Raw genomic sequence first — 22,217 nt, forward strand, 5'->3', positions numbered from 1 at the left:
GCAAGCTCAAGGCTCCCCGCCTCGCCTTCCAAGCACTAGCACTGCAGAACTGCACCCAGACCAGCTCAGACACCATAAGGCAAGTTGTTCTCTCTGCTGCTCCCGTTGTGATGTTCTCTGCTAACACAGGCCCAAAGACAGCGGCAGGCTGAAGCCTCTGAGAGGCTGAGTAGAGACAGTCGTCTCTGCCTTGCAAGTTGATTCGTGTCAGGTATTTTGTCTCAGTGACAGAAACCTGGCTGACATAGCCACCTTGGCTTATAATATGGTCTTTTCTATCTTAGTGAAAAGATCTTTCAGTTATTCAATGGGATATTTAAAGATTCAATGGTTTAAGTCCCAGCTCAGACATGTGGGAACTTGGGATTTTATTTAATTGATTGATTTTTATCTCCTAAATCCCCCCCATGATTCACATTCCTGTAAAATGACGATGATGATGGTGATAACAATAATAATACCTAGATGAATTTATTTATTCAGCTGTTTGTCTTGGTGTGGTTCTCAATCCTGTGTTGTTCTGCTTCTCTCCTTCATGGAAACATTTGCACTGACTCCATAGTCTGTGCCCAGTTCTGCCCCACTATCCAGTTGTGAGCATTCCTCAATGTCTGTGATGTATGGCTCCGTTCTCTAAAAAGGTGCATCTAGGGGTGTTGTAGAGGAGATGATGCTGACTTTGTCCTCAGATAAGGGAGGAAGATGTGGAGAGGAATAAGGGGGTGTGGGACTTAGCAGCTAGAGGGAGCACATGCAGGGTGGTACACAGGCCGTCGTGCACAGCGCCCCAGAAGGCCAGCCTTGAAGGCTAGGGGCAGAATATCTGGAGAGGGCTTTGCACATCTGTCTGGTAACTGGGCTGGGAGGCTCCAGTTAGGGGCTGCAACTAGAATGATTTCTGCATATTCCCGGGTTTCCTTACAGAACGGCCGTTGTTGGACTTCTTCTGTGGTGGCTCAGGGCTCCAGCATGAAGTGATTAATCACAGCCAGTAAGCATTATTTAGCGTCCAAGCCTGCAATCCCTGCAGCTGCAGCATCATGTCTTAGCAATGGGAGCCATCAGAGGTCTGCACAGATATGAGCAATGAGGGCACAGGGGATTCCTGGCACTGGGGCTTATGGCAAATAAATTGTTCCACTATGTTCTGAAAGCCCAACCCCAACCACGTTCGTGCCTAGCCCCATAGTCTCTCTGGCCAGCCCGGCCCTATTGCACCCCATCCTCTCTATCCCCCACCCCGTGGAGTTTCTACAAGACACACAAACCAGCTGAGCTCCCTGTGCCAGCCCTTCATTGTCTCATTATTGGAATCACAGCCCCTGCTTCTTCCAGGTTCTGCAGACACACCCTCCTGCCTTGCACTTCACCAGTCTTATTTTTCTGGAGCAAAAACAGCCTCTCTAGGGGCTCGCACTTCTGAGCTTCCTCCCCAAGTGCCAGGACAATGATCCTGTGTCCCTGAGAGCTCAGTCCAGCTCCAACACCCAGTAGTCTCCATCCTGTCCTGTCATGTGCCATCTGAAGTTGTGTGTGCTCACTTATCGTCTGTCTCCCCAGTGGCTCCCTGGGGAAGAATTCTTGCCTTCATAACCATGGAGCCCACCATGGTGCCTGCATAGACCTTGGAAGTCCATAAACGAATGCATAAACAGTGGCTTCCATGGAAGGCAGTGGTGTATGCTTGTGGTTCAGAAAGACATCTAGCCTTCCTGGCAGTAGGCAGTAGGGAAATGAATAGTAGACAGTTTTGTCCAGGGCTGGAAATATGGTTTACAGTTTGGCTCTGCCACTGACTGAGCAGCTGGTGACTTTTTGGAAAATTCATCTCCCAGGGCCTCTTTCTTTTCAAGTTGTAACTTAATCCCAGTGTTTCACAGCTCCCTGCTTTAGCCTGTGTAGAAATAGGAGTCAGGCAGTGTCTTGGGTTGGTAGGTAATCCTATGTAGATGGTCGAGGGTGAACTGCAGTACCCGCCGTGTCCACCAGGTGACGCTGTAAGTACGCTCTGAGCGCCACCTGGGCCCCAACCTGCAACTCAGGGGCAGCGTCGAGAGGGCATAGCTCGGTTGGAGCAAGGTGACCAGGCTTCTGTCAGTGCTAACAACTATAGCTGGAACCATAGGAGGCTGCCACATCAGAGCACATGCTGCCTTTCATATAAAGTTGGGTTCCTGAGTGAGTAGAGGCGAAAACGCTGATGAGCCCTTCCACCCCAGTTCTCTGTTTAGGGCAGGCGCTTCAGGAGGGCTGAGTCTGGATCTTTTCTGAGTCCAGAATAGGTGGTAGACCCCTAATCTACCAACTTCTAAGTGAGCCAAGGGTTGGGGTTGAGCGTTCGCACCTGTCTTTCAGCAGTGGTAACGCCATGAACCCGGCACCCCTCTTCCCCATCCTAAGACTCTAGAGCGCCCATGGGACAGGTGGTCTGTGATAATTTCCCCACCCAGCTTGCCCTGTGGGATCAGCATAGCCAAGCCCATGGACTGCCTGAGCCACCTCTTTCTCAGTTTGAGCGAGATCTACCTCAGAATGAATCAAGGCAGTGGATGTGCCCTGGGAGCTTGTGTGCCTTGGCAAAGTTGGTTTCTCTTGGGAGTGAGATGCAGAGATCACTGACCACCAACTTAGTCTTGGGAGAGGCAGGAGGGCAGGTGCAGGTTCCTTCTAGCCCCTCCCCCCAGAAAACATCAAAGTAGAGCAAGAGATACTTGCAGCCACCCAGGGAAATAAACTCTCTGAAGATGCCCCAGCACTGGAACTGGGCAGTTGAGGCCACTGGGGGACATATGGAGCTGCCCTCAGATACCCCCTCTCCTTGAGTCTCAGGGGCAGGACTGGAGCTTCATGTCCAATCGGAAGTGGGAGCTGATGGCTTCAAGAAGCAACTTGCATGGCATTTGCACAACCAGTCTTCCTTTGTATGTAGGTGACCGAGTGTTGGAGTGCTTTAGCCACAAATTGAGCTGCTGACACTAAGGGACCAGGTGGCAGGTTCACACATCCGCAGCTCCCCAGTACTGCCTTTGGTCCTGCTGGATTAGCAATGAGCCTGCTAAGGATCCTTTGTGTTTGACTTCCCCTTCCCACCATCCTTTATTTTCCCAATCCCAACTCCAGCATGAGTGTTTGCATATATGCATGTGAACACACAAACATGCACACACACATGTAAACACACACACAGACACACACACAATTTGAGATGACTTTACAAATCTAGATCCTCACAACCTAGTGGGAAGAGAGTGGAATTCAAGTCTGTACAAAATAGGGATGAGTAGATTTTTTAATGTGTTTGAGTGTTTGCCTGTATGTGTATAAGTGTGTTGCATTCCTGCCTGCTGTCCTCAGAGGCCAGAAGAGGGGCTCTGAGTCCCTTGGGACCAGAGTTGTAGACAGTTGTAAGCTGCTGTGTGGGTGTTGGGAACCTCTGAAAGAGCAAGTGCGCTTAACCTCTGAGCCTCCTCTCTAGCCCACAACCACATTTTTTTTTAAAAAAAGATTGTATTTTATTTTTGATTGTGTGTGTGTGCATACGCACACAAGTACATCTGAGTGTTGGAGCCCACAGAGGTCAGAAGAGAGCATTGGATCCCCTGAAGCTGGAGTTTCAGTCAATGGTGAGCCACCCGACATGGGTGCTGGGAGCCACACTTGGCTGCTCTTCAAGGGCAGTATACAGGCTTAGTCACTGAGACATTTCCCTGGCTTCAGCAATGACATTTTCTTGGATATGGTGTTAACTAGCAAGAATTCAGCTCAGAGTTCTTGCCTGCTGACCCCTTGTAGATGTGGACTGAACCTCTGTGGGGATGAGTTTGTTTAATCTCCCAAAAAGCTTACCAGACAGTTCCTGCTTTGTTTCCCAAATGCTATGCCAGCACAGCCTGGATGCCGAGACTGGGAGACTGGCGGGGGGGAGGGGTGCCAGGATTGAGACTCAGAGGCTTCTTTTCAGGTGGAAGAACAGCAACCTTTATTTTGCCCTGAGCTAAAGCTTTTTATACCTTTAAGCAACTGGCCCGAGACAGGCTGAGCAGCCAGAGGTCGAGATCAGGGCATCACATACTGGGACCACTTCTGCTGAAAACCACAGGCCAGAAAGAACACGAACATCCTTGTCAATTACAGAGTACAAGGAAGTTCTGCAGGGCAGCCAGATCACAACACCCAAATGAGGAAACTGAGACTGGAGATGGAGCCAACCCGCTCAGGCTCTGACTGCTGAGAAGCTGACCCAGGTTCACAGGTCTTCGAGCATCTGGCTACATGCCCAGCCCCTCACCAGGCTGAGGGGCAGGAAGGGTGTTTCCAGGCTGAGGGGAGAGCTTGTGGGACAGCACGAGGATGTCAGAGCAGACATGATGAGCATGCGTGGCCAGCAGTGTGCTCTGGCTTAGCCCTGTGGACAGGGCAGTGACTACGCCAAGCAGAAGAGCAGGAAAGGGAGAAGACTGGCAGACACTTTCCTCCAGTGTCTGGGTTCTTTCCCCTTACCCAGGTCAGTCCAGACACACGTCCCCAACTCTGAGGAGTTCTGCTGTTGTCATCAAGAGGTTTCTGATTCCTCTGGACATGGACAGCTCCCTGTGGCATTCTGAGCCCAGAAGGCTTCAGTCTGCCACTACATGGGGCTGACAAGAGCACTCTTGCTCCATCTGCCTGGTTCCCAAGTCGTCATATATTTCCACTTTCTTGCTGCAGATGGTTCACTCTCTGACCCACTAGGTTTTAAACAGCAAAATTCAAAAGAACACAATGTACTTTGTAATCTTTAGTAAGGTATCATGAATACACCCAGATAATATTTGTGTGCAAATTGGTGACAAAGGCCACACAGGGTGATGGATGGAATCTTTGGGTTCATGTCACCTGTCCCAGTGTAATTATGGTCTGGAACTGAACTCAAGTGCTCCCATTTTCCCGTCAGTGATGACACTTGCCATCCTCTGCAGAGTCCATCTGGGGACACTTAAGAAATGTCATTAATCTTCAGGGCAACCTGGCAGTTGCCTCTAAGGGCTTCTGGTTAACAGATGGGGGAACTCCCTCGGGGTTCATGGTTGAATGAAGAGGAGAAGGGAGGAACATACCCCATATCAGAGTTGGGGTGCCAGGCACATCTAAGAGGCGGCTGGTTTCCCCAGCATCTGCATGGGAACTTCCGAGGCTGTGGCTCTGCTGAGAGTTGAGGATATGATGGGGGGCAAGGACTCCCTAGAAGCCTGAAGAGAATGTCCTGAACCAACTATTGTGGGAAGGGCCTCTGCAAATCCCTTTCTGACTCTAGAGCAGACAGCCAACAGACTACCTATTGTTCACCTCCACAATCTCTCCTCCCAGCCCCCTGCTGGCCTGCTACCACCAAGGGCCACATGGGGCAAGGCCATGCCATCTTTCTGACTACCCTGTGGGAGCCCTCCTTCCCCTACAGATACTTCATGACTGGCTCCCCCTTCTCAAGTCATCACCCCAACACCCCAGGCTCCCATTGCTGTCCTGGCTTGGGGTTCTTCAGAGTCCTCAGCTGCCACTGAGTGATATGATCTTGTCATCTGTCCCCCTGTAAAAGCAGGACCACATATGAAGCCTTTATCTTGGTTTCTTCTAATGCCTAGCATCATGCCTAATACTTCATAGGTGTTTCTCTTAGTTGGGGTTTCTATTGCTATGAAGAAACACCATGACCACAGCAACTCTTATAAAGGAAAACGTGTAACTGGGATGACTCACTTACAGTTCAGGGGTTCATTCCATTATCATCCTGGTGGGGAGCATTGCAGGGAGGAGCATGGTGTTACGCAGGCAGACATGGTGCTGGCTACACCTTGATCAGAAGACAACAGGAAGTGGACTGTCACACTGAGTGAAGCTTTAGCAGGAGACCTCAAAGCCTGCCCCAGCCGGGTGATGTGGCGCATGCCTTTAATCCCAGCACTCGGGAGGCAGAGGCAGGTGGATCTCTGTGAGTTCGAGACCAGCCTGGTCTACAGAGCTAGTTCCAGGACAGGCTCCAAAGCCACAGAGAAACCCTGTCTCGAAAAACCAAAAAAAAAAAAAAAAAAAAAAAGATAAAAGCCTGCCCCACAGTGACACTTCCTTCAACAAGGCCACTTCACCCAATAGTGCCCCTCCCTATGAGCTTATGGGGGCCAATGACATTTAGACTACCACAGTGCTCAAGAAATATGCCTGAAGGGCAGAACTGCCCACATGACTGGCAAAGGTAGCAGGGAGCTCTCTCCTCCTGAGCAGAAGGGATAGCCTATCAGAGTAGACACTCCATTGCCAGAGGGAGGCACCTTCCTCCTCTTAAGGTGCAGTTAGCCTTGGTGGAAGCTCCCACAGGTGTGAGAGATCTAGCAGAGATGGACTACCAGTCAGGGCCACAGTGGTACCTCAGCCTTGAGGAGGAGGACAAGGTTAGACTCTGGGGCCATCAGTCCGGATTTCTATGAGCAGACATTGCCAGCAGTTTGCCTGTCCCTGTGAGGACTCCAGAGGTGTTCCCAGTCGAATGTTCAGACTGGAGCCTGGCCCAGTCTTGGCTTCTTGAGGCTGAGCAAGTTCTGTATGGCCATCATCCTCTGCCAGCCAGATGTCTGAAAGAACCTGGTCTGTGATTCCCAAGCTGCCTTGTGAATATCCCACAGGAGCCAATGAGGTGCAGTGGGACAGTTCCCAGGGAAGGGCCACTCTCAGAGTGAGCCTGCAGAACTCTCGAGTGGATGGGCAATGACCACCGCCACCACCACCATCTGGCATGGGTAGACAGAGGCCAGAGCGGGTGGAGTCTAGTGAAGCTTGGGTTTTAGGGTTCCGGGGGTTTTTTGCTCAGTCAACATCACAGCTGGTTCCAGCTGTTTTTTTTTTTTTCATTTGCCAGGCTGTTGAAGGGGAACTGATCAATTACTTAGTGATAGATTTTAACTGGTTATTACTGAGTGTCGTAGTGTAATGGCATTTCAATTGTATTTTAATAAAGCTTGCCTGGGGATAGGGACAGTAAAACAGGCAGTGGTAACACACACCTTTAATCCCAGCAGCAACATTAATTGCCATAGAAACTGGGTAGTGCATGCCTTTAATCCCAGCTGGAGAGAGGATTATAAAATGGGAGGAGACAGCTCCCACATACATTCTGGATGGGTATGGCAGCCCTCCTGAGAAATGGGAGGTTCCCAAGGACAAGCTGACTGGTTAGATTAGCAAATCAGGAGCTCTGGGTCCAGTAATAGGCCCTGATCTACTGAATAAAGCAGAGAGCAATCCAGGAGGATATCTAGTGTCAACCTCTGACCTCTACATGACCGCACACACATGCATGCACACCCATACAGATGAGAATACACACACAAACACACACAAGCTTGCACAGAAAGAACATAACTGTTAACAGGCCAGCAGAAACATGGGGCATTTCCTCAGGGCTCACTGGGGAAAGTAGGACAGGTAGTCTAATTTTGGAAGACAAGGCCAATGTCAGGAGCCACTGTGACTTCAGCATCCCAAAGGGCTGGACTGGGACACCAACCAGAATTGGGCCCCTGAGACCTCTGACATGGAATGGCTGTTCCTCCTTGTTCCTAGGCCACTATAGCACAGGGGATTAAGGACCAGCTGGGCAGAGAGGGCAAGGCCGTGGCCTGATGAGGTTCACCCTGAGCTAAGGGAGTTAAATGTATTCAGGCTTCTGCTGTTCTTCCATGGCATGTGGTGGGGCTGGTGGGCAAGAGCAGAAGCCATGCCTGTCACTACTGTTTTTAGTTAGCTGACTGTCCCTCATCATCTCTACCAACACAAGATGCTCAGGGGACACCAAGAGACCAGAGTTACCACTGTGCCCTGACCCCAGCTCTAAGGAAGAGCTTGGGAGAAGGGCAAGGCTGGAGGCACTGAGGATCCCAATTTGCTCGCTCTACCTTTGGTCAGATGCCCCAAACCCTTCTTCCTTCCAGCTGCTGGTGTCTGCCATGGTGAGTCAGGTAACCGTTGGGGACTGCGTACCTGTGCAGCTCTGGGTTCTCTGGATAAGAAAGGTCTTATCCTAGCTTCAGCCTCTTCAATTTTGAATGAAGATGAATGAACTACTTCCTCCCTCAGCCTCTAGTGTGGAAGTCAATCTCCCTCAACTCATACTTTGATCATTAGCGCCCGGGGACGGGCCAGGAGGGTCTGCCTTCTGCTGGTGTTCTCTACTCTTCCCAACCACCACAGGAAAATGTGTACTTTTATCGTGCTGTTTTCAGTGGGGAACTGGAACACATCTGAGGTCTCGGGTAGAAATCAGCACAACACATTTCTACAAACAACTTCTCCATCCAGTTGCTCTTTTTCTCCAGCAACTAGCCGGATGTCAGTACTTGAGGGTCTAACCAAGCCTGACAACTGAGTTCAGTCCCTAGGACTTGCACACGGTGTAGAGAACCAGCTCTTGCGAGTTGCTGACTTCCACACATGCGTGGTGGCCTGGGCCTAGAGACACAATCACAGCCAAAAATAAACAAATGCAATAAAAGCACACTATTATAGTAATATTATAGTAATAGTGATGGTCGTGTCAGGCAGGTAGGAGAAGTCTGGCACGGCAGAGACGAAAGGCACAGACAGTCGTCAGCCAGGCTGCCCGGCCATCCTCCTCACGAGCCCGTGCACACTGCGGGTGTTTTAGAAATGCTGCTGTGCATCATGCCCGTGCTCGCATCTGATGCTCTGGAAGAAGCCCCCTCATCTGGTCTCAAAGCTGACAGGCAGCCCTTCATGCCTAACTCCCCCATTGCCCGGGTAACTTCCAGAGGGACAGGGTGTTCAGGCACTGGCAGAAGTGGGAACTCAGTGGGCCTTTGGAAAGCCATTGCTCAACTTTCTTGTATGCAAACATTTTACCATCTTAGACATGAGTATGTGTGGATTTTGGTATCTGAAAGTCGTCTTGAAGTTCCAAAGGACAAGTGTGAATCAAAACTTGAAAGTTTCTGTAAAACAAAAGATATCCCTGGCAGGCTGGATAGCCCCAAAACCTGTGACTACATCTTTATAGATGAACATAGTGGACGTGACCAAGAGGCAAGATTATCCTGGGATTAATGTATCGCAAGGGTCCTTCTAAGGAGACAAGAAGGCAAAAAGAGGAGATGAATGAGAAAACAGAAGCAGGGGAGAAAAGGTATTGGTACAGTGGCACCATGAGCCTGAGGACGACAGCATCAGAACGCTGCGAGAGAAGACTCAGTGGGTAAATAGAGGTGTTGTGCCAAACCCACAATAGGATTCCTAAGCAAAACAAACAAAACCTATAAGCAACGGAAATGGGAAAGGCATTTGCAATGTATTCAACCAAGAATATTCTAAATATGAAGTACTTTCTAATCTAGTAATTTTAATAAACACAGAGCTGCTATGTGCCAGACACTGATATCAATTTACTTCGTACTCATAACTCTAAGTAAATATTATTAATACCATTTTATATCTGAAGAAACTGAGGCACTTAAGTTCAACTAACTTTACGCTCAACAGATGATGTTAAAGTTTGCAGTTCGAATGGACATTAACTCAAGTCTCCCAGAGCAGAACTAGAATGGGAAATGTGAGTCTCGCTGGCAGCCACTGGTGAAGGGGCAAGTGTGGGAGCAGGCCTGGTGCCTGGGGACAGAGGGAAGGAAGAAGACCAGAGCTCCAGACAGCACTGCAGGCAGGGCCCCTGGGGACCAGCTGTCAGGCTGGGGGACACTGCAGCGAGTCAGGGTGCGCAGCCATGGGCTGTCAGCTGCGGGTGGCAGTCACAGGAACACCTTGCTGAGGCTGAGGTCTAACTGGTCATTAAACTGAAGATATTTTAAAATGTAGAATTTGGGGGTGGGTTATCTTATTTATTTTTACTAATATATTTATTTGTATTTTATATGCATTGGTATTTTGCCTACATGTATATCTGTGTGAGGGTGTTGGATCACCTGGAACAGGAGTTATAGACAGTTGTTAGTCATCATGTGGGTGCTGGGAATTGAACCAGGGTCCTCTGGAAAGAACCACCCCTCCAGCTCCATATTTGTTTATTTTTAAATAGGGGCTAGTAGTCGAGGTTGACCTTGAACTCTCGATCCTCCTGCTCCAGTTTCCTCAGTCTCATTTTATTTTTATTATTTTTTAAATTATCTTACATGTATAGATATTCCTGCATTGCTTGAGTTCCTGCCCTGTATTCTGATCAAACATGTCACAAAACAGACTGCTAAACTAGATTCACAGTTAATTCTAGCATCCAAAAATGCCGATGGAGCACCCACTCAGGGCACAACACTACACCATTCAGAAGATATGGCCACTGGAGTTTTGTTATGGGCTATAATAATTTTTTTTTTTTTTTTGGTTTTTCGAGACAGGGTTTCCCTATAGTTTCTAGAGCCTGTCCTGGAGCTAGCTCTTGTAGACCAGGCTGGCCTCGAACTCAGAGATCCGCCTGCCTCTGCCTCCCGAGTGCTGGGATTAAAGGCGTGCGCCACCACCGCCCAGCTATAATAATTATTATACAGGTTATTGCTACAGAGTCATAAAGAGCAGAAGATGTGAATGAGAAAAAGGTCATGTTCCCTTTCTCTCCGTTAATTCTGGGGAGAAAACTTAAAAGCCAAAACCCTAAAACTAAAAAAGTAGTATTTGATTTTACTTTCCCAAATCCAGAAAACAATTTTATCATCAACAAATAGCTTAGAGACACATGCAATAAAAAGATGAGAAAAATAAGCCAGGCGGTGATGGCACACACCTTTAATCCCAGCACTCGGGAGGCAGAGGTAGGCAGATCTCTCGGATCCCTGTGAGTTCGAGACCAGCCTGGTCTACAGAGCTAGTTCCAGGACAGGCACCAAAGCTACAGAGAAACCCTGTCTTGAAAAGAAAAAAAAAAGATAAAAATATCCAATAAAAACCTTCACTTTCAGTACCTTACTTCAGATTAAATGAATACTGCATTCCCTAGTCAAGAAATCCATACAAACCAGGTGTGGTGGCCTTTAGTCCCAACTCTGGGAAGCAGAGGCAAGTGGATTTCTGTGAGTTCCAGGACAACCAGGGCTAGTGAGCTAGTGAGACCCTAGCTAAAGAAAGAAGAAAAGGAAAAGAAACCTACACAAGAAATTCAAAGCTTCAACAAAAACAGTATATTTTATTTACTGACCTCTAGAACAGACTAAAATTCTCATAACTAATAAAAATTTCAAGTTAAAATGTTACTCAACATGACAAACTTTTACAAAAAAATACGTTAGTGCAGTACCTTCGCTTAAGCAGGTAACATGGGACGTTATATTTAGGTGGTGAAATCAGATTACAAGTACAAGATAAACATGAAACAGCAGAATCCTGGCTTATTAGAAACCCAACAGTTCTGAGAAGCATGCTACGCTCCATACTTTAGTTCATCCGAATATCCCTTAACCCCTCTGAGACGATGTGCGGAATCACATCATGGACACTCTGCAGAGGAGGCTGCAGCCCATCACAGAGACCATCGTTCTGCTTGTGCACTCAGATAACTGAAAGCCAGTCTCGCAGGCACTCACCGCTCAGAAAGCTGTTGCCATAAATCCCTTCTATTCAAACATAGTGTGAACCCAGCAAGAGAGGAAAGGCAGGCTCGCACTTCATAAACCAGACCATGCACACTGCAGAGCAGCAACCCCAGCTTCCAAGTTCATTATAAACAGCATAAATGTTATGCTCCAAAAGAAACATGCCAACACTGCAAAAGGTTACATTTTATTTCCTCTTAAACACAATCTAGAAAGAACTTTTCTTGTTAATTCATCAACAAATTACTGATATGAATTTACCAGAAAAATAATTATATATTTGCCCAACATCAAATGATCTGCAAAAGCTGCTAAGGTATTTCTTATTCAGTTTCCAAAAATAAAGGCTTCTAACTGAGAGCCCTGACATTCCCACTCTAAAGCAAACCTTAGAACACAAGCTGGTCTCTCAGTTCTCAACAGCTCAGTTACATAAATATTTTCTTCCCAACACTTTCTCAGTTTCAAAAGCCTATTTACTTCCCAAGAACATACAAACAGTCTTCTTTTCAAACCCATTCATTCTGTTTCCATGGCGACGCTGCGGGATTCCTTGGCCACCATAAGTCGCATTAGTTGACTGTGGAATTTCTCAATCTTCTTTACATCTTGAGCTTGGTCTGTTCTATACACCAAACACTGTCAGAAAATGTAAAGACACACAAACTAAGCAAAGCTAGATACTAGTAACTAGGGAAGCAGGTAAGTGGTCAAATATCTGGGAGTCTTACCTGCCCTTATTTTGCTCTATTCTCTCTGGAGTCATTCTGAACATCCAACAATTGCTTTCCCTCCGTTATTTTATTTTATTTATTGATTTATCAAGAAAGGGTTTCTCTGTAGCTCTGGAGCCTGTCCTAGAACTAGCTCTTGAAGGTCAGGCTGGCCTCAAACTCACAGAGATCTGCCTGCCTCTGCCTCCTGAGTGCTGGGATTAAAGGCGTGTGCCACCACCACCTGGCTCCCTTAGTTATTTTAAATGTCACTGCTGCTGATGAAATGTAAAGAAACTCCTTCCAGAAACATCTCAAAAATGACAAGTTAAATCCTGCTATCTATAAGTTCCAGTGGTTCCAGCTCCCCTCTTCTGGCCTCCTAAGGTACCAGGCATCCACACAGACATACACACAGCAAAACACCCACACACCAAGAATAAATGAATAAAGTTGAAGATCATTCTCAGCTACACAGTAAGTTCAGGTCAGCATGGGTTACAAGACCTGTACTATTAAGCTGGACTTATACATTTCCTACTTGAGAGAATAGTCTCTTATCCAATGCAGAAAAAAACTTCAAAGGGGACCTGAGGGTGGCAGATAAAGGATTTTTTCTTTTAAAAAGAGTTAACAATCAAGTTTGTACTTTTAAAAGTTATTCTGGCAGGGCTGGAGATATGCTCAGCAGTAGTGCATATGTAGTATGTAGATGGCCCTTGAAAAATGGGAGGGAAGGTGTGTGTGTGTGTATGGAAGATCACTGGCAGTGTACAGGATGAACTAAAAGCACAGGTACCACTTCAAGACAATCCCAATAAACCAGGCAAGTAGTATGGTCCTAATTTGAAGGGAGCATCAGTGAAGATGGACAGCTGGGGACAACAGGAAGAAGCAGGAAAGCCTTGAGTCAGCAAGTGCAGACGCCTAGCCAAGTGCAGGAACGGCATGTTCAGGGATCAAAATGCCACTTTTTCAAATAAACCAACAGTAGGCATAACAATAAAAGAAAAGAAGGGACCAAATACTATGCCCAGGTTTCTGGCCAGGTGGTTGACAGCATTCCTAGCCACAGACGAGAAGGAGAAGCCGGATAAAGAGTGAGAAGCTCCATGCTGGAAGGCTAACTCAGAAGGGTGAATGAAGTAATGTTACTTGACTTCAGAGTTAGTCAGATCCTCAGAAGAAAAATAGGAGTCAAATGCACAAATCTGTAAGCAGGCACAAATACAGAAAGTACTAGACTGTAGGAATCGAATGAACTATTCTAGAAGTGATAAAAAAAAGATAATCAAGGCCAGAATACTGGTAAAACACAGTATTTACGGGGAAACATCTAATAATCAACAAAGACAGGAGCACAGAAAAGCAAGGCCAACGTAAAGTAAAGCTACAAGGGCTAAAACTTCCCATAGAGAATGGTCTTCATACTGCAAGTGGCAGAGATCAAATGAACATGAACTAATGAGAGCACTGGGCTAGATCTCATCACAGCACGGTGGCGTTCACATCAGGAGCAGACTGGTGGAGGGCATGAAGGGACCAGCCACAGAGGGAAGGAAGAAGGAATGGAGAAACAGGAACAAGCCCCTGGTGTGGCTTCAAATACATTATTTATGGAGCCAGGCATGGTGGCACGTGCCTTTGATCCTAGCATTCTGTGGAGTTCAAGGCCAGCCTGGTCTACATAGCGAGTTCTAGGACAGCCAGAGCTACATAGAAAGAACCTGTCTCTCAACAAGACAAAACGACAGCCTACAGAATGGGGAAAGATCTTCACTAACCCCACATCAGACAGAGGTCTGATCTCCAAAATATACAAAGAACTCAAGAAATTGGACACCAAAAGAACAAATAATCCAATAAAGAAAAAATGGAGTACAAACCTAAACAGAGAACTCTCAACAGAGGAATCTAAAATGGCTGAAAGACACTTAAAGAAATGTTCAACATCCTTAGTCATCAGAGAAATACTAATCAAAAAACTCTGAGATTCCATCTTACACCTGTAAGAATGGCCAAGATCAAAAACACTAATGGTAACTTATGCTGGAGAGGTTGTAGGGAAAAGGGAACACTTCTACATTGCTGGTGGGAAAGCAAGCTGGCACAACCCCTTTGGAGGTCAGTGTGGCGATTTCTCAGAAAATTAGAAAACAACATTCCTCAAGACCTAGTAATACCACTTTGGGGGGCTGGAGAGATGGCTCAGAGGTTAAGAGCATTGCCTGCTCTTCCAAAGGTCCTGAGTTCAATTCCCAGCAACCACACGGTGGCTCACAACCATCTGTAATGGGGTCTGGTGCCCTCTTCTGGCCTGCAGGCATACACACAGACAGAATATTGTATACATAATAAATAAATAAATAAATATTTAAAAAAATACCACTTTGGGGTATATATCCAAAGGATGCTCAATAGTGCCACAAGGACAAGTATTCAACTATGTTCATAGCAACGTTGTTTGTCATAGCCAGAACCTAGAAACAATCTAAATGCCCCTCGACTAAAGAATGGATAAGGAAAATGTGGTACATTTACACAACGGAGTACTACACAGCAGAAAAAATAATGACATCTTGAATTTTGCAAGAAAACGGATGGAGCTAGAAAACATTATTTTGAGTGAGGTAACCCAGATACAGAAAGACAATTATCACATGTACTCACTCATAGGTGGTTTTTAAACATAATGCAAAGAAAACCAGCCTACAAACCACAATCCCAGAGAACTTAGACAACAATGAGGACACAAGAGAGACTCACATCAATTTAATCTACATGGGAAGTAGAAAGTAGAAAAAGACAAGATCTCCTGAATAAACTGGGAGCATGGGGACCTTGGGGGAGGGCTGAAGTGGGCAGAGGAGAGGCAAGGAGGGGCGCAAAGAAAAACGTAGAGCTCAATAAAAATCAACTAAAAAAAGGAACCTGTCTCAAACAACAACTATATATATATATATATATATATATATATATATATATTACTATTTATGATTTATTTCTCACCATGAGAAAGGAAACCTGCTCAATTTTAGTCTTTATGTTTTTCTGGCTTAAGGCCTGAAAAAAGCAACTGTTAACCACTGTTGGCACATTGCCTTCATGAAGCAAGTTCAGTTACTTCCTGAATCTAAAAGAACAGCTTTAACCAGGTGGTGGTGGCACATGTCTTTAGTCCCAGCACTTGAAGGCAGAGGCAGGCGAATCTTGGTGAGTTCAAAGCCAGCCTGGTCTACAAAGCAAGTTTCAGGACAGCCCAGGCTACAGAGAAACCCTGTCTCAAAAACAAAAAAAGAAGAATGAAGTTCTTCGCTATGGAATGCATGCACAATAAGTACCCTAGATAGGTCATCTACATGAACTCTAAATAAACAACTTCAAACAAACAAACTCAGAACCTCCAAAACAAATAAAAATGTATACTTACAACTAAATCATCTGTTACTTTGATACACAAATTCCCATCAACGTGCCTGTATTTGAGAACCACACGTACCTGCAATAAAATTACTTACTTAAAAAGAGCAAAATAGATGGCACTATGCATACACAATTTAATCAATCGTGCAAGAGCTCTTTAAATGCCCCAGACACCCGAGAAAGCGCTTTCACTGTAGCCTCTTCACTGACATGAGGTAATGGGAAAAGCCTGCATTAGTTCCATTACATCTGTTCTACTTATGCTTAGATGTGTGCACATGGTACGTATGTGCACATGGACGTAGAGCTATGTGCTCTATTCACTCTGTTTTTTAAAGACTTTTTATTTTGTGTTTAGACACTGTCCCTGCATGTATATCTGTGCACCACAATGAGTGCCTAGTACCAGCAGAGGCCAGAGGAAGGTGCTGGAGCCCCTGGAACTGTAGTTACAGATGGTTGTGAGCTGCGATCTGGTACAGTGCTGAAAACCAAACCTCGGCCCTCTGCAAGAGCCACCTCCCCAGCCCTGTCCGTTTTCATTCTTGAGAGGGTCTCTCAATGAACCTGGAGCTCACTAACTGGCTAGGCTGGTGGCCAGCAAATCTGCTGCCACCCTCCTACTCTTTAGCCACTCAGGGCTAGAGTCACAGATGCACACCATGCCCAGACTGTGCAGGGGCTGAGTCCAACATTAGGCTCCCATGCTCACACAGCCTTTTCCTCACAGAGCTGTCTCCCCAGCCCTATTTAAAAAAGCAAAAATCAACCTTTTGTTTTTAAAGTTGGGCATTATATTTTTAGTTTGAAGAAATATACTAAAATTCCCAATACACACATCAAGGAATGTCTGTGAGGTGGCTTGGCACTCTTGTTAGTAAAACAGATGAAAGGAAGGGGGTGGTAAGAAGCAGGAATGGCTGAAGTCCAACTCCATCCCTCAGGAAACCGAGCCGAGGGCAGTCCACTGCACCTTCTCCCCCGAGAAGGCAGGTCAGACTCCTCAACAAATGCCATCTTTATCACAAGCCACCTTTACCACAAGCACGAGGGAGGCTCTGTTACCTTGAGGGGATCCACCTGGAAGGTCCCCATGGCTTCCCAAAGCCAGGATCACTCACAACAGTGAGCACTGTGTCATGGAGCACTTCCCATTGCTCGCAATTCTAGACTTCAGTAGCCACGACGTAATCTGGACATTAGCACACCGCTATAACAGCAGCCCAAACTTCAGCTTCTGTGAGCGTTTCTTTCTCTCGGTGATGAATGCAAACACAGCGACCGAGGCAGAGTCAGCATTTTGCTATCAGTAACTCCCGTTTAGGTAACTTTAAAACCAAAACACTAAGGATTGTCAGCCCATTCCTGCCCCGAGCCAATTCCAAAAGCCCACAAATTTAAAGTGGTTTCAGCATGGCAACCTGTAGCTCGTCCGACTGCACCGTGCCCTGCTGGGGTCTTAAGAGTTACACCTCTTAAGAGGTTTGTCTGGGTGACAACAGAGGAGGAACTCACCCAGAATATAAATAGCTACCTATGTTTACAGTACCTAACCTACTCACTGAACTATTAAATTCAGCATGATACATTTTTAAAATTTAGTTTGTAGGAACAAAGAGAAACCAAATTTGAAAGATAAACTAAGCAAGACAACAATGTGGAATTTTTGTTTGTTTGTTTGTTTTTTTCGAGACAGAGTTTCTCTGTAGCTTTGGAGCCTGTCCTGGAACTAGCTCTTGTAGACCAGGCTAGTCTCGAACTCACAGAGATCCGCCTGCCTCTGCCTCCCGAGTGCTGGGATTAAAGGCGTGCGCCACCACCGCCTGGCCAATGTGGGATTTTGACTGTTGACTAAAAACACTCATTGTCTTCATGGAGAGTTACGGGGCTAATGGTACCATAAGATAGGTATCCATTGTCAGCTGGATCACAGAGACAAAAACTCAAGGTTCCACTCAAAGACTCTGAGTTCAGCAAACCAAAATAATCTGACACAAGACACAATGAATTAAAGTTCTACAAAGAAAGATACTGGTAAAAAAATACTAAAGGGAGAAAAGTAGATTATACTGGGAAAGGGGCAAAAGCCACTTTTCTTAGGAAGTGGCTCTGAAAAATACATGTTTTGTTTTCCTATAAAGAAGGTTAGGAGCTGGAGAGATGGGTCAGTAGTTAAGAGCACTGGTGGCTCTTCCAGAGGTTCTAAGTTCAATTCTCAGCAACCACACGCTGGCTCACACCCATTCGTAATGAGTTCTGGTGCCTTCTAGCCTGCAGGCATACATGCAGGCAGAACACTCTATACATAATAAATAAATTATTTTTAAAACGTTGGCGAAAGCAACATTCTGAATAAAGATCTAATTCATTCTTTGGTTTCAGCAAGTCTAGAAATGAGTGGGTGAGAACTGGGAACTTTTTCAGTAATCAATGAACAATTTGGGGGAAGTTTTGGTCTTCATTGTTTGGTTTTTTGTTTATTTGTTTTCTGAGACAAGGTTTCTCTGTGCAGTTTTGGCTGTCCTGGAACTCACTCTGTAGACCAGGCTGGCCTCAAACTCCCAGAGATCAGCCGGCCTCTGCCTTCCAAGTGCTGGGATTAAAGGAGTGTGCCACCACTGCTAGGCGAAGAACTGGTTTTAAGCAGAGGACACTTCGGTGTCTTTATTTTTCAGACAGCAGGGACAGGAATGTAAAGAGGACTAGAAAGAAGACAGGCCCAACTAACGGTCTCTTTTTCAGTCCACCAGCAACAGCACTTCCACTGAGCCATGCGGATCAGTGTGATAAAGGGTGAGAAGATATGTATGGGCTCCTGGTAAATGTGCTGGGGAGAGAAGGCACAATCTTAGCAAACATTCCCAGGACCAGACAAGCTGTCTTCTTTAGCCCTACATGGATCAGATGGGCTGGGGTTCAGAGTCACAGTTTGGACTTAAGTTCAAGCTCTTAGAGCAAATCATCTTGGAACTTGAGAATGCGGTTCATACTCTACATCCCTCCCCAGTCAGGGGAAAAAAGTGAAAAACCAACAGAAGGTTTTAAGGAAGCAGAAGTCTGTAGGCCACCAGACTGTGTCACCTGGTAGAAGCATAAGGTTCTTCCTCTCCTGTCTATTCTAGACATGTTTTGATCACCACAATTCTGTCACTTCTATTTTCATTTTCCCTACAGCTACCACCACATTCTTACAAATACAGCCCTTCTGTGTGCTTGTATATCCTTTACCGTTCTTTTACTAAATTAAAAAATCTATCCTGTTGTCAGTATCAGGGCCTTCTGGACAAAATCTTGTTCCACCTTCCGGCATGTTGCTCAACTGAAGAAATGGCAAACAAGTTGCCAGCACCAATGTACTTTGTAATTTTTACTTATTGTTTGTGTGTGTGCGCGTTTGCCTGTGTATTATGTGTAGTTAGACTACAAGTTTGGGGAGTCGGTTCTTTCTTTCCATCTTTATGAGTTCCACATGCTGAGCCTCTCCCCAGCCCCGATATATAGCTTTAAAAAACAGCTCGTGTTATATAAACATTAGGTACTCTCACGCCTTTGAGGGAAGGGAAGGGGGCACCAAAATAAGTGACGGACAGGAAAGAGAAGGTGCCGGGGCGGAACACCAGCCTTAGCGACACGTAAACCAACCAAAGCCATAGCGGAAGTTAGGAGTTCCTCGGGTGCAGGCCACTGCAGAGTCCACCGCTGTGGAAACGGCTCTGTCCTGTGGACACTGTCGCGGCCTCACTGGGTCCCGAGTCAGACGGGAGGAGATGGAAGGACACAGAAGGCGCAGTGAGAACGAGGACAGACGCTGCTTCCTGCCTGTGCTAAAGCCGCGCCAAAGGCGCAGGAGACCCTCGCCCCGGCTAGAGACTCACCTTCATGGGGTCGGCGAGGTAGAGCTTCTCGGCCGCGCGGCTGAACTCCTCCCAGGTCTGGAACTGAGGCATCGCGGCTTCGGGCAGCGAGAGACGAGGCCACTGAGGAAATGGCAGGGCAGGATGCCCGGCTGCCCACCTCCCTCCGCAACCGCCCACAGCGCTGCGCTCCGGTGCACAAAGATGGAGGCCCGCTAGCGCCCACGCTATTGGTCAGCCTCGGCCGCGCCGGCCCAATGGGCAGGAGGCATGCTGCGAGGGGCGGGGCCTCCGCTTGGAGACGTCGGGAGCGAGGAGAGGCCGGCGGCTGCCACAGCGCCGCCTGCAGGCCTGGAGGAGTGGTGCCTGTGCCCCTGCCTTCTTTCCCGACTGTGATTGATGTTAGTAAGGCTCCCGTTTCACAAGGAGCAGCTCTGTGACCTGGCACCCAAGTTACAGTCGTGGTGATGACAAGGCCCAGCTGTCACACTCACAGCCCAATCAAGGAGTTGGGGAGACAACAGGAATGCAAACAAAAACTTTCTGTAGTAGATCTTTGTATTGGTTAAATGGAGCAAGAAAGAGCGAGGCTCACAGAGGTAATAAAAGCTGAGCAGGTGAGCAGGGAAGGGCGAAACACTTCAAGCACATTTTAGATCCGCAGTTTACTTAATGTGAACAGTGTTTAGGGAATGGAGGAAGAGAAGAAGCAAGGAACGAAGGAAGCCACCTCGTGGCATCTGCTAGGAAGGAAATTTGAGCCTGGGCTCAAAGTGAACAGCACCGACTGCACATCCAGAGGACCTGAGTCCAATTCCTAGCAACCACATGGCAGCTCACAACTGTCTGCAACTCCAGTTCCAGAGAATCCAACACCCTTTTCTGGCTTCCACAGGCACCAGGCACACAGGTTCTACACAAACACATACGTAGGCAAAACACCCATACGCATAAATTCTAAAAGAAAGAAAGAAAGAAAGAAAGAAAGAAAGAAAGAAAGAAAGAAAGAAAGAAAGAAAGAAGGAAAGAAAGAAAGAAAATTGACGCATTTCCTCCAGGCAATGTGTGACACAAGACAAGATAGTTTTTAAAATAAACTTTATTGAGGTATATTTTATGTGCGGTAAACATTGGATTTAACAATATACATTCATGAATTTTGAAAGAACACATACACACACATTACACACCCACAGAGTATATCCCTATATGCCTAATGTTATAATCACTTTATGGGACATTTTTCACCTCCAAAAATCTTCATGCTTTCTCATATTCATTTCCTCTACCCTCACGTCTGGCCCCACAAATATACTTCCTTTTACTATAAATTGCTTTCCCTTTTCCGTTGGACAGCTTTAAGCAGTTTTGTTTTGTTTTGGGTTTACAGTGCTGGGGATTGCACATGCTAGACAAGGTCCCTACCACTCAGTTATAACCCCAGCTTTCTCTCTCCCCCATCTTGCCTTCCTTTTTGCCTATCTTTTTCTTTATTTTTTTCTTTCTATTCTTTATTTATTTTTTTCTTGTTTTTCATTCGTTTGTTTGTTTGAAACAGAATGTCTCTGTTGCCCAGACTGGAGTGATTCTCTGCCTCGACCTCTTGAGTAGCTGGGACTGTGCCACCGAGACTAGACAGATCTTTATGTCCTGAGTTGGAGGGAAGCCCAGGCTATTTAGTGAACCCAAGGTCAAACTGAGCTACTTATCAAGACCCTGTCGATAAATAAATAGCAAATAAATAAGAATGATGATGGTCCTAGCAAGAGACCATCATGGCATCCAAGCTAATAGACAGTACGTGCATTCACATGGGGGGGGGGGAACTTCAGGGAAACCTGAAGTCAGTCTAATGGGGTGGGGACATTTGCTCAAATTTCAGGGTTTTGCATTTCAGGTTCCCAGAAAGGCTGGATTGTTAGTTGTGTCATCTGCACAAAGGTTAAAATCACAGATGAATAAGAAGGGGATTAGATGTTGAAGAAGGCTCAAAGTTAGGGGCCCCCATTCTTAGAACAAGGGGCATATATGCTGGGCAGTGGAAGCCAAATAAAAATAAAATAAAATAAAATAAAATAAAAGAAGCAAAAGAGACAGTCCAGTGAATGATCCTCAGGGAAGAGGAGGATTTTTTTATATTTCTAGTAGTATATATAATAATGGGTTTCATTATGATATCTTCATACATGTATTTCAATCATATCCACCCCCTAATGCCCCAGACCGCTTAGACTTGTCCCAGCACCAACTCCCTGATCTTATTAAACCCTCTTTTACATATGCACGTAAGTGAAAGGGCATAGCGTAGTATTGCGTGTTTAATCCAAACTTTGGAGTCCTCGTGGTGCACAGGTGCTTTTCTCTCCATAGCAGAATCAACAAAACCAAGCTTCTGAGTTTACTATAAAACGTTGCCACCAGCGGTGGCCGCCTAGTATAGAAACCACTGTGTATGAGAGCGTGAAATGTGAGTGGCTCCATTCCATGGGCTGGGGTCCTAGACTGTCAGAAAAGGAGGAAGTAAGCTGAGCACCCATATTTACCTCCCTGCTTCCTGACCTGATGTAGTGTGACCAGCAGCCTCACATTTCTGTACCCCACACTGAGCCCAAATAAGCTTTTCCTTCCGAGGCAGCTTTCGTTAGTCATTT

At 46.3% G+C, this 22,217-nt stretch overlaps 2 protein-coding genes across 10 annotated transcripts in view; both read right to left on the minus strand.

Annotated features, from left to right (window-relative positions):
• Dusp10 (dual specificity phosphatase 10) overlaps positions 1-22,217 on the minus strand; it is a 550,627-nt gene that overhangs the window by 181,036 nt on the left and 347,374 nt on the right. The window lies entirely within an intron of this gene.
• On the minus strand, positions 11,151-19,786 carry Srp9 (signal recognition particle 9). Its single transcript, XM_038349390.2, has 3 exons — positions 19,588-19,786; positions 15,720-15,788; positions 11,151-12,215 (listed from the first exon to the last, which is right to left on the minus strand). Exons 1-3 carry the CDS (start codon positions 19,657-19,659, stop codon positions 12,096-12,098), a joined length of 261 nt encoding a protein of 86 aa, XP_038205318.1. The 5' UTR covers positions 19,660-19,786; the 3' UTR covers positions 11,151-12,095.

This window comes from Arvicola amphibius, chromosome 12 (assembly GCF_903992535.2).
Source record: "Arvicola amphibius chromosome 12, mArvAmp1.2, whole genome shotgun sequence".
In the NCBI taxonomy this organism is placed as follows: Eukaryota; Metazoa; Chordata; class Mammalia; order Rodentia; family Cricetidae; genus Arvicola; species Arvicola amphibius.

Bases quoted from the DNA above. Each gene is read 5' to 3' on its own strand.
- Srp9 (XM_038349390.2), bottom strand. From the start codon at position 19,659: ATGCCTCAGTTCCAGACCTGGGAGGAGTTCAGCCGCGCGGCCGAGAAG. The intron at 15,789-19,587 runs GTGAGTCTCTAG...ATTTTATTGCAG, and splicing joins ACCTCGCCGACCCCATGAAG to GTACGTGTGGTTCTCAAATA. The intron at 12,216-15,719 runs GTAAGTATACAT...ATTTTCTGACAG, and splicing joins AAGTAACAGATGATTTAGTT to TGTTTGGTGTATAGAACAGA.